We start from the raw sequence: 12,337 nt of genomic DNA, 5'->3' as shown, positions 1-12,337 counted from the left end.
CTTCTGCTGTACCCAAGCCATAGGCAGGGCTGGACATGCCCCTCTGCCTGCGTGATGTGTTGTCTGTGCTAAAGTCCTTTCTAAACAAAGGAAATGCTATGACGGTGTGAAAAGATGGTGTTAGTGTCAAGTCAATGACAGATACACTTGCATAACCAACGTTTAAAGACTGGATTCTTTGGGGACACTTATCCCTTTCCAGCTTTTCTGTAGTCCTTGTGCAGCGTAGAGCACACGTTTCTCATTGGGAGTTAAGTTCTTGTCATTCCTTGCATTGTAGTTTTGATCATTTTCCAACCACAAAGAATAATCTCAGTTATTGTGAGCTTCCCCCACTAGGGTGCTGTTTGTGTGCTGCCCAAACACAGTTTTCCTTTGAGGCAGTCTGTGAAATGTTAAAACAGAGACTTCATTGTTTGTCCAACACTGAGAATGCAAATCAAATACTTACTGTGTGAGTGTACAGTACCGCACCACTTCCATGTAAAGTGAGGTCACACCTGAGTACACTTGGACAAACTGAAACCTTTTTGAACTAGGACTACAAAATACCTAGAAAATACAATCTCCCTGGTTTTATTCAAAACTAATCTTGAGTTTACGTGTGTTTGTGCACGTGTGTGTCAAACTAGACAATGCTCTGTATATTCTATGCATATAGTATAAAATGAATGACTTGTATTTGACCAAAAACAACAAATAGTTGGTCTCTTTAACATATTACCTCTTTCCCCTCAGGCCCCTCGCACACTCATGGGAAGACTGGTTCTTGAGTAATATTGATGTTTTTAATGCACTCTTTAGTGCTCTCTGATATTGTATTAATTGTTTGAACCTTGAATAAATTTTTTTTTATAAAAACCACAGCTTTTGTTTTGCACCAATTATTTCTTTGTTCTGTAATGTGTTAGATTAAGATTAATTTTTAATTTGCTGCATGTGGCTGTAAATTAATTACATTCAGTCACTACTGTTTGGTTTTACGATTTGTCTAAATGTAAATATTCTTTTAAGGGATTACAGCAGTTATCTTTTATGAAGACCCACTAAATTAAAAATATTGCCAGCTTAAAACTACATACTACAAAAAAGGAATTTAATTAAAAAGTATTACAATACATTTGAATTTTTTGTTGGTCCCTATCCGCATTTTTACTTCTGGATTATAGTGTTATGAATGGCAGTTCTTTTATTTAGGTGGTTGAGATTTCTGTGATTATACTTGTCAGTCCCTGCCACTTGCTGTCTTTAAAATATATGGGTATGATTATTTGTTGCAAGTGAACATGTCAGTATTGTCATTGAGCGTAGCGTCAAGCTGTTGTCTAACGGGCCTTCCTTATAGTGTACCACATTTAGTTCCCGTGAAGAATAAATATTTATATCGGTGAACTAAAAACAGGAGCTCTCAACCATAACTCTGTAGAGATGGCCCATGAGGCAACTGTTCTGTCCACTTCCATGGGATAGAAAATCTCCTTCAAGCACTCATTCACAGAGGGTAAGCCCAGAGGGGGCATTGTGATCATCTGCTTAGACTGTTGCTCTTTGGGGCTGGGGTCCATCTTTTTGTTCCGCAGGGGGGTAGCACCCAGCACTGTTGGGGCCCGGTCCATGTTTGGGGTGTCTAGGCTCTATGATCGTATAAATAATACAAATAGTCTGCCCTCCTGCAGAACGCAGACGATAGGACTCGCCCCAATGAATTCCTGTTTGAACTAGAGCACTTTGTCAATAACCGAAGCCTGCGCGGTTATTGAATGGTACGTGGGATTTTGTTTCATTTTAAGCAGTGGTTAGTTTCCTAAGTGGTAAATAGAGCTCTAAGAGTGGAGAATTCACACACACACACACACACACACACACAATCTATAGAAGAGGGGGGAGCGTGAGCCCCAGTACCCGAGGGTGTGCTCAGACAAACCAGAGAGGCGACAGGTGCAGCGAGCCTGGGACAGTGACTTGCAAATGATTTTTTAAAAATATATTTCTACCCTTTTATTGCTGCCCTCTGCTGCACAAAGAACACGTAGGTGAGTTTTTTCTTCATCTTAAGTATCAGCAACAGAACTGGCTGAAACTTTCAAAACATTAATAACATTTTGAAATTTGAAAACGAAGCCAGATGTGTTTTTAAGGAAATGTTTGGTTTACTAGCCTGATACTTCGAAAAACTGCAAAAGGGTTTCAAGCTCAACTCGTCTTCCTGTGCAGCTCACTTTAAACTGACCTCTGTTGTCTCCCTTCTATTTGTGAAGGAGAGGGGAGAAGGAGCTACTAGGAAGCAAAACCATCCAGCCTCCTCTCTTGTTCCCTACCCCAGCAGAGATGAGGGAGAAAATAGTTTGAAATAATCAAAATGTTTCACTTTTAACATTTAAAATGAACTCGAGCCTGGAAGTCCAAGCTCCGAGGCTCCCGGCTCAATCTCTGGTCCTGCGCCCCATCAGCCTTAGCAGAAAGCGAGGAGCCTAGAAGCCTAGCTATCCGTTGTTTACCTGATTTTTTGTAGGGCTGATTTATTATAGGCTCGCCAATGATCTGACCAGAAGACTTAGGTTCTTGTCCCAAAATCATGATACAGAATGAGAGAATGTAAAGAGTTCAATACTTTGTCCGGACCCTCGGGGTATGTGGCAAAGACATCGGGGTATGTGGCAAAGACATCAGACTGTGGCCAAAGCCAGGGCTTTAGAGATTTTTATGAAAATAAAGGAAAGAGTTATCAACACCCCAAACCACAGAGCCACATAGTAGTAGTACAGTACTATCGATCCTTGTGATATCATCCCTTTACAAAGCCACTTAAACTAGTATACTCACGCCCTTCCTTGGGGACCTGGTAGTGGGAGACAGGACCAGCCTGGTCTCTGGCATGCCCAATGCGTTTGATGGTCCAGGTTCCTCCACTCCTGAGATGGTGGCGATCAGGGTGGGTGTTTAGTCGTTAAACTGTATTGCAAAAGCTGAGCTGATCGCCAAAACAAGAGAGTCCTTAAGGGTAAAGAAAAGGAAAAAGAATCCTCTCCACATGGTGGTTCACCCTCTTATAGGGTCATGGCACTATCCTGAGTATTTATATCGGTGCCCAAACTTCCATGCGCAAATCTTATTTCCTCATCCAGATACGTCTTTTCCTCCAGGGCAGATTGGAAGAGGCCCTGGAGGTTTTTCGCCTTCCTCTGTAGCATGGGGCACGGGTCACTTGCTGGAGGATTCTCTGCTCCTTGAAGTCTTTAAACCACGATTTGAGGACTTCAATAGCTCAGACATAAGTGAGAGGTTTTTCGCAGGAGTGGGTGGGTGAGATTCTGTGGCCTGCGTTGTGCAGGAGGTCAGACTAGATGATCACAATGGTCCCTTCTGACCTTAATATCTATGAATCTACACATACTGTATAGGTTAGAATATTCTTACATATTAATAACACATCCATTAAAGCTCTCCTTCCCCTCCACCCCCCCAAATTTCCTGCGAAACAGAAATTAAAACTTTCAAGCCGCTCTAGCTGGGAAGCTTGTACTGCCTCCACGCACACAGACACACGCTGGCCAGGTGCCCGAATCAGATGCCTAAGGCCTCCAGCCAGAAACAGAATCTGCAAGTTCCTCTGAAACTTAAACGGGATTTTTGCACAAGGAATGTTAGACACTGATTTTAAATACCGCATTGCTATAACAATATTACCGTTTAGTGGTAGGTTGTCTCTCTTTTTGGCTAGGATAAATAAAATATTTATTTAAGGATATTTCTCGTTGGCTGGAGGCATAAAACTTGTTCGTTATCATTCACAGAGTCCCAGTAGAGAGAAAATATCCATTTTACCGGAGCTTCGTGTGTTTTGTTTCTTTCCTAGTTGAAATAATAACTGATTATGTGTTGGCGCTCTGTGCCATATGCGCACATGCTATTTCATCTTGATTTGGAGAGTAACTCATTCTTCAGTAACTATGGTACGTTTTCCAGTGTGAGAAGGAAATAGATCTTCCTGTTGTATAGGTCATGGAATATGTATGGCTATGTTTGACCCACTTCTGCCCCTAATTTATAATGCTGAGGTAGAGGGGCACTTGGGAATTGATCTTACAACTGTAAACCTTAAGACAAACCTTTTAAAATTGCAAATTAAATGGAAAAAAAAAATGTTGTTTCCCTTTCCCCACATTCACTGTGTTTCGTTAAGTGCAATCTTTTGGGATTTGCATAACACCTAGGACACTTTGGCTAGAGCCCCTAAGCACGGAATATGTAAATAGTTTGGCTCAGATCAGCAATTGTTATTTGTACCAAATATATGTCTGGCATGCTGTGTATCCTAGTGAGCTGAATTCTGGCTGTGCTGGGTCATGCTGATTCCTGTCCTGTCAATTAAATGGTGACTAGGCTGGTCATCCAGGCTGGCTTTAACAAAGTGTCCTGGATGCAAAGCTGCAGGGTGTGTACAAACCATTCCAAACTCTGTTAGTCACTGCAAACTTATGCCATGGTAATACCATTGCCCTGGAGCACTAGATGGGTGTTTAGCATCTGGCACTGACCAAGCATGTCCAGGAACATTCTTGATATGACGGTTTCCCTATGGTTGCTGTTGAAATTCTCAGCAGGTAACCATTGATCTTCGTTTGCAATCCTTGCCTCTTAATTTACAATGGTTGCCTATTCCAAACCCTTGGAAAGACTGATTTGTGTTGCACTGGATCCACAGATCTGCTGAGAATCAATAATTCATGATCTTCAGTAGAGAAGGAAAAATCCTCTTCCAGAGGTGAGTGGGCAGCTCTCTGGCAAACATGGGGCCCTATGACATCAATTTCTATTGCACTTGAGGTGTGCTTTTTAACTAAGCTTTTTAACCCATTTTGTTGCCAGGAGAAAATCAAAAAATGTGAGCTGACTTGTAAACCAGTGCAGTGCAGTCATCCTGAATCTGGAGCCAGGCAGCTCCAGTGCCTCTGCTGCTGCTCAGCCTGTTGTCCAGCAACAGCAGCATGAGCCTGTCAAGACTGGACCATTTTGCAGCTGCTATTCAGAAAGCTGTTGGCGGCAGTGAAACATGTCAGCTTCATGCGGCTGCTGCTGCTGTTCGAGAAATCTCTCTGGAGCAGCAGAGTCCGCGCTCTCCTTTTTTATGGGGAAGATGAATGACCCAGGAAAAGTGACCCAGGAACTTAGAGCAGGGAATGTAGATATTAAAACCTCTGTGACCACATCTGTGCCCTCTTCCTTGGAGGACCACAGCTATCAAGACATGGGGTTGGATAAAAATTATGATGGTATGGTGCTCCCTAATAAGCCTCTTAAGTGTCGTTTTTATGAGCACTTATTTCAGTTTGGTTTCTGTTACTGATGTTCCAGTGCCGTGAGAAATCACAGGGTTCCAGAACTGACGCTCTGCTTTGGCTGGAGAGACTGGCGGATAACGTTTTTGGTTTTGTCACTCATTTTACCCCATTATTTCAAGACAGTCTTGCCAAACATTGCCTGGCTGGCTGCGTTTTTAAATAATTGCTGATCAGTCAATGCATTTGATATATTCATATAACTATGTACTGTCCATGTTTTCGCCTGGATCATTGTCCAAGGAATTCCATATACCTTCAGAGGAACTGGGTTCTTGCATCTTCTCTAACCTGATTTCTGTTTGAATCACATCCCTAAAACAAGCAAAATTAAGTCTCTTCAGTATAATGCAAATTGCTCGACACTGAGCAGTTCAATGTTGTGATGGAGATGCAAGTCAAATGTTGAAAACAAGCACTGTTGTTGGTTGTCTAACAACTGCACTAAGTTATCTGATGCAGTATTTTAGGACTGTAATGTGAACTATCAGAAAGGCTCCATATTAAGTTAAGCATCTTGGGTAAACCACTAAGTCCCATGTCAGAGATGTATATTTATCCTCCTTCTAAAGCATAAAGCCCTCTAAAATGCTGCAGTTCTGGTCTCCATTGTTAGAATTCTTTTGTCAGTAGATTCTGGAGAGGTAACTGTTGTCTCTTACAAATCTCTTGCAGCCCAGTTTAACGGGAATGAGAAAAGGCAGTCTTCTCCTTCACCTTCAAGTGACAGGCGTCGACAGCTCCGAGCTCCAGGAGGTGGCTTCAAACCCATCAAGCATGGCAGCCCAGAATTCTGTGGGATCCTGGGAGAGAGAGTAGATCCAGCTGTGCCACTGGAAAAACAAATGTGAGTTAACATGGAAAACACTGTGTGTACACAGCTCTGTATCTGCCTAAGTGAGTGGCAGGTGGCTGGAGGGAATGAGGCCTGTTAGCATTCCGGTCCTGTTGTCCCCTGTACTTCCCGGTGTTTCATGTTGTTACAAACCCCTAAGCATGCACACAAGGAACAAGAATGTCACCATCACTGAGGGTTCACTTCAGGTTATCTCTAATTGTTATACAATGTGTATATATTATGCTGATAGGTGCCAGGGGGGAAACAATAGAAGTCTGTCTGAATGATGCTCTGGAGCTGTAATCTTCATGACCTGTGTGAATTGTGAGTGGCTCATTTTTGTGTTTAAATTTTTATCCGTATCGATCATACTGATAGGCTTGAAATACAATAATAAAAGCCCTGCTTTAAAGTCTCTCTAATAGAAGATCTTGTTTATATAGAAAGTAGTCATACTGTTTCCGATATTCATCCCCTTCCACCTGTCGGTGAGAGCAGTCTCTGGGTTAACCTGGCTGGACCTGTTACAATACCAGGATAAGGAGAGGTCATCAGAGCAATGGTGATAATCAGCTATGGGTTTATTAACTCCACACCTGCTCCTAAGGCACTCTGGGAAGAGTCTCCAGAATCTCTCTCTCTCTCTCTCTTCCCACTACAGGGGTGCCTCTTGTGTTCCCTGTGCTTCCATGTCACCCAGCGGATGACTGAGCAGAGCTGCATGTGTGGTTATGAGTGGTAGAGTGATCTGGTACCATACGTATTGCTGCAGATACTGCTCAGCCATGTGGCAGCACGTTCTGCAAGTGGGATTTGCATCTCAGGTTCTCCAACCCATCCACACAGTCGTGTTACCCCTTTGGCATCACCCAAAGCTTTCAAGTGGCTACACATTGAAAATGCAGAAATCTCTAATATAGGAAACTGCAACCGTCAAGGGTCAGTCAACACCCCTGCTATAAACCCCTGGCTTTTACAGGACTATAACTTTGGCTATAAAAATTCCCTCTGGGATTTAAATGGTTTTAGCCAAGAAACTACCATCAATTTCATATGACAAAGTTAGATAAGAATCAGTTAAGTAGTTTGGACTCTTTAAAGAACACAAAGTTTAGTAGGGTGGGGATGGTAGTGTAACTTGGAACATTTGGTGGGCGAGTAAAACAGGACATGATTTGAGGTCAAGATTTAGTGGATAATTTGAAATGCAACAACTGTGTTAAAATAGAAAGTAAAAACCAGAGATCTGGCTGTACTTCTGTCTTCAGTTCATTGGGTGATGGTCAGATATTTACACCAGACTCCTGGTTCATCAGCTTGACGTGAAATCCAAGATTGAATCCCTGCAAAGGAGCAGCTTCTGACTTTGGGAATATAGTAGCACCTTGCTAATTTGCACCAATAACTGGGAGACCCTTTGCAACTTTCTGGATTTTGTGAATTGGCAAATGTAAAGGACTGAAGCTGTGAGGTGCTGAGAAACCTCAGTTCCCATAACTGCATCTCCAGGATCAAGCCTGAAATAAACAAATCATTTTTTAAAAGCAACAGTAACGTATCACAAAATAGGTGAGCAGGTAGTTTTTTTTTTGTTTTTTTTTTACAAAATATGCTGCAGTACATCTTGAAATGCAAGCGTAAATGATTGGTTTAAATTGAGTCTTAGTAAATATGACACCTTTCTGCAGCATCTGCTACTAAATCTTTGCTGAGAAGTGGAGAGAGACGGGGGGAGAGGGGTGTGTGCACGCACGTGCAGATTATAAAGTGAGTGGATTAGTGCAGGGTATGTTGGCAAGACACAAATGTCCGATCCAGCTAAGAATCAGGAAATTACTTTTAGATGCCTGGGGTTAAGGGAAAAACAAACCTCTAAGCACATGTACCTGGCAAGTCAGAGATCTGAAGAAATTGAGTGGAACTGCTCCGCTTCTCCCATATACGAGGCAAAAAACGAAACAGTGAAGATGATGATGTCTCTTCTGTACTTCCTGCCTCTCACTGGAGATGAGATCTTCCTTCCTTCCTCCCTCCCCACCCTGTAAATAAGGTCCATTGCGGCTACTCTAGTCCTCCAGTGCCCAGCTCAGAACTGTGAGGAATGTAATGCTGCATAGCAGGTGAGCTGCAATACATGGACATGGCAGGATGAGTAAGTGATGCAACTACCTGGGCTTCAGTGGTGTTATAGCTGCTTACACCAGGGCTGAATTTGGCCCTCACTCTACGGGCATGTTTACATATGGTGGTGTTCCCGATTAACTCCATGGCTGGATGCTGTTACTCCAGATCTAGAGTTCCTTGATCCTGTTTAGCTAATAGCCGTTTAGCTACGTTAATCAGGAACCATGCCATTCAATGACATGAAGATTCAATTGTGCAAAGTGAAAAGGCACAGCATTAAAGGCCTGATCTACTGCACTTTGCAATCAACGGGAGTCTCTCTATTGACTTCACTGGGAGCTGGAACAGGCCCTACTCGGGTAGAAATACATGATCACATTTGAATGATGCGGACAAGTTTTAGTGTTTTTGCCATACATTTTTGCTGGGTCTCTTATTCGCATCCTTATGAGACTTGGAACTCTAGAGCTTCTTCTGTTTTACGTGTTTATGCAAGCATACTTGCTGGGGCTATTTCACTGCTTCTTGGTCATGTCATTGGCAGCTGAGTCTTGACATGTGTGAGGGGGTTGGGGGACGGGGTGTTTTAGACATTTGAAGAATAGACAACCCCAGTGCAAACAAAATAAACCTATCCATTGAGATTCTAATGCTGCCTAAGGACACACTGCCATGCTAAAGCCTAACCTGTAGTTGGCTTTGGAAATCTCTGCGGTATTTGGGTGTCTAGTTTATATGGCTATGCTATGCAAAGTAATACACTGACTCCCCAAAGCCCCATTAGCAATATTTATCTCTGATACAGAAACATAATCGCCATCAGCAGTTGCCCCATGTCGGATCAGGCTGCTGTTTTCTCCCATCACATTATAAAGCCCAAGTTCTCTGTTGCAACCCACACATGAAGCCGTTGCACAAACCTTGCTCGCTTGCGCACACTCTGGCTTGCACATTCACACACGTCTAATGCAGCTGCCCTGGGCCGGGAGGTATGCATTAAGCCCTATGGCTATAGCTGAAGTGTGTAGATTTCAATCTCATCTTAATGGGCATTGTCCTGTTGTTGGCTTAGATGTTTTGTTTTGTTTGAGGATTATTAATTTTTTTTGATGAATGGCAATGATATTTTTTCAGAGCACCCTTCCCGATTCCATTGTTCTGTCGCTTTGTGAAATCTGATAATGTTTGTGTTTTCTTCTGGGCTCAGATCACCTCATCCATTTGATAACACTTCTTTCAATTCAGTTCTCAGAACCCTATCAGGATAACCTCTAAAATTCTTACTGAGAAATATCCCCTACCTGTAAATATCTGATGGAGAAAAGCCTTTTCTGCTCATTTTCATCCTCCTTTCTCAATACTTCTTGTGACTTCATTTCACGGTTAGTATAGGCTATTCAGGGTCTTTACTCTGCTCTCTGTCCTAATCCCTCCATCGGTTGAGATATTTCACTTCTGGTGGAGACTCTGGGTGTAACAAGAGAGGGTGACGTGATGACTATTTAATACTAGCAGCAAGCTCGGTTTAGTGCCTTACACCAGATTTCGCTAGCAGGATTTTTCATAGGGCTAACATTACCACACAGATGTTGAGGAGCATAACGGATTGCCCTCCAGGGAATCTCTCCGGCAATGACTTTGTTCAGTGGTAGTGAGTGCCGCTCCCTTCTCCGAGGAAGTTATTGGGGTAGTAAATTTAAAACAAATACAAGGAAATGCTTTTTCACACAGCACGCAGCAATGCATGGTGTTCAAGGCCAGTAATATTTTGTAGTTATGCTTGATAAGGTGGGGGGAGGGAGAGAGGGGGGGATCAAATTTTCTGCATCAGGGTGTCAGCTGCGCACTGCAGAAGTAAGGAAGAGATTTTCCCCTCGCATGCACATCATTGCACCACTGACCAGGCATATCATGTGTCTGGTGCAAGCGGGGAGGTCTGCTTTCCTCTAACGCCTTAGCTTGTGCATTATGGGACTAGTGCAACCTGATCCTCTATGGCAAATCCTAGGGAAACCATGCCCCCACAACCTTTAGTTTGCAGACATGCTTGCAGATGAGGAAGGGTTAATTTCTCCCTCCCCCGCCTTCATGATGTAATTAACGAGCTTTCAGAATGCCTGACTGTTTAATCTCTCCTTAAACGAACTAGCCCAATAGACTTATCCAGGGGGTTGAATAAAAACATTCTGCATTGTTCACAGGTGCATTTAGAAAGAGTGCCTTTGGTTTAGCGCGTCTGTTAAGGAAACGGGCACACCTATTTCTCATTTCTCTTTCATGTTTTCTCATATTTCATATATAGCATTTCTATTATATAGCAATCCTGATGTTCCGTTTTTGTTCAGTTTTTACCCCCCAGTTAGATTTATACAATTGGATAATTTCAATTATTTAAACTACCAATACACTCCCTTCTGTGGGCGGCAGGAAGCTTGTGTGGGTTGGAGACCAGAGATTTTCACACTTCTCTCCTATCCTAGGATTGTGGCCATCATTTTCTTACCATGTCCTCAGATTGTGCCATCATTTTCTTACAATGTCCTCAGATTGTTACCAAACATTGCATGAAAAGGTTCATATAGACTCTGCTGGTATATACATCCTGATTTACGTTTCAGCCTTCTTGGACGCTCCCAGGAATCATCATCTTAAATTGTAACTTGCAGTGTTGTTTTGGCCAGCTTGATCCCAGGATAATGGAGAGACAGGGTGGGTAAGGTAACACCTTTTATTGGACCAACTTCTGTTGGTGAGAGACCGGCTTTCAAGCTGACAGGGAACTCTGTCCTTTTCACCGACAGAAGCTGGTCCAATAAAAGATATGACTTCACTCCCCCTGTCTCTCTCAAATTGTAATGACAGCCTTCTAGAACATAACCAATGTATTTTATTGGAGTGATCCTCAAGCTGTTAACCACTGATTTAATTTAAAGCACTTATGTGGCTAAATGTTCTGTTAGTTGAATATTTGTTTACTTATGTCTTCATTGCTTTTCCTTTTTCCTAGATGGTATCATGGCGCAATCAGTCGGACAGATGCAGAAAACCTGTTACGATTGTGTAAAGAATGTAGCTACCTTGTAAGGAATAGTCAAACAAGCAAGCATGACTATTCTCTTTCCTTAAAGTAAGTACAGTTCCGTAAAACGTGGTGGGCACAAACTTATAAACAGGGCTTCCTTTGGTGCGACAGAATTCAGTCACTTTTGTGGCACTAGTGAGGCTGGATAATGTACCCAAAGGCACTGTAGAATGCTGACTGTCAGCTTGTGTTGTGTCTGGTGACAGTTCCTGGATTTGGCATTGCGCTTCTGGGGTGTTAAGGGATTTTTAGTCTTTGCTTGGCGTGCTCTTAACAAAATACACTTGATCTTTTCCAGCTTCTGATTAAAACATTCATGGTCTTTCTGTTTTGTTTCAGCTTTTTAATAGACACCCATTTCTTGCTTGTTTTCCGTTTTCACAAAGACTGTCTTTCTGGATGGAAGGACACTGGCCACAGTTGGCAGACAGGATACTGGGCTAGATGGACCTTTGGCCTGACCTAGTAGGGCCAGTCTTATGTTCTTGTGAAATGTACAGTTGGGGGAAGCTGGTGTGTAGATTGCAGTGCTGAGTGAGAGATGGGAGGAGATTTCTAACAGCTAAAGGGTCACACTTAAGGCCCCTGGAACTCCCAGATTAAGTAATTATCTTTTGTGCTGGTCTCTTCCATGCTTCCACTTAACAATTCTTCCCTTCCTGGCTTGGCTCCTTCAGAGCATGCTCACGTTGTGCGTATCCACTCATCATAGGCTCAACTGGTTTGAGCGTTCATGTCACTGTTCCAGCAGCTAAGGAAATGCTGTGTTAACCAAAGTCACAACCAAACCCTCTTTGCCTGCGTACGGCAGGAAGAAGCCCCTGCATGGGCTACTCAGCCCTTGGGTCTGGGCACGCAGGCGTAAGGAGGCTTATTTACACCCTCCCTGGGACGGGTGCGGTGGGAAACAGGTCTGTGATATGGGCAGGTTGTAAACGACTATGCCTCTGTCGG

At 43.0% G+C, this 12,337-nt stretch overlaps 1 protein-coding gene across 1 annotated transcript in view; it reads left to right on the top strand.

Moving 5' to 3' along the window:
• SHB (SH2 domain containing adaptor protein B) overlaps positions 1 to 12,337 on the top strand; it is a 150,529-nt gene that overhangs the window by 97,104 nt on the left and 41,088 nt on the right. Inside the window, exons 4-5 of the mRNA XM_073345717.1 lie at positions 6,015 to 6,186; positions 11,309 to 11,428. Coding sequence (XP_073201818.1) covers positions 6,015 to 6,186; positions 11,309 to 11,428 — 292 coding nt within the window. The remainder of the gene's footprint in view (positions 1 to 6,014; positions 6,187 to 11,308; positions 11,429 to 12,337) is intronic.

Source organism: Lepidochelys kempii, chromosome 5 (genome assembly GCF_965140265.1).
Source record: "Lepidochelys kempii isolate rLepKem1 chromosome 5, rLepKem1.hap2, whole genome shotgun sequence".
Classification (NCBI taxonomy): domain Eukaryota; kingdom Metazoa; phylum Chordata; order Testudines; family Cheloniidae; genus Lepidochelys; species Lepidochelys kempii.
Note: the sequence above shows the minus strand (reverse complement) of the source record. Positions and strands in the feature narration are given on the sequence as shown.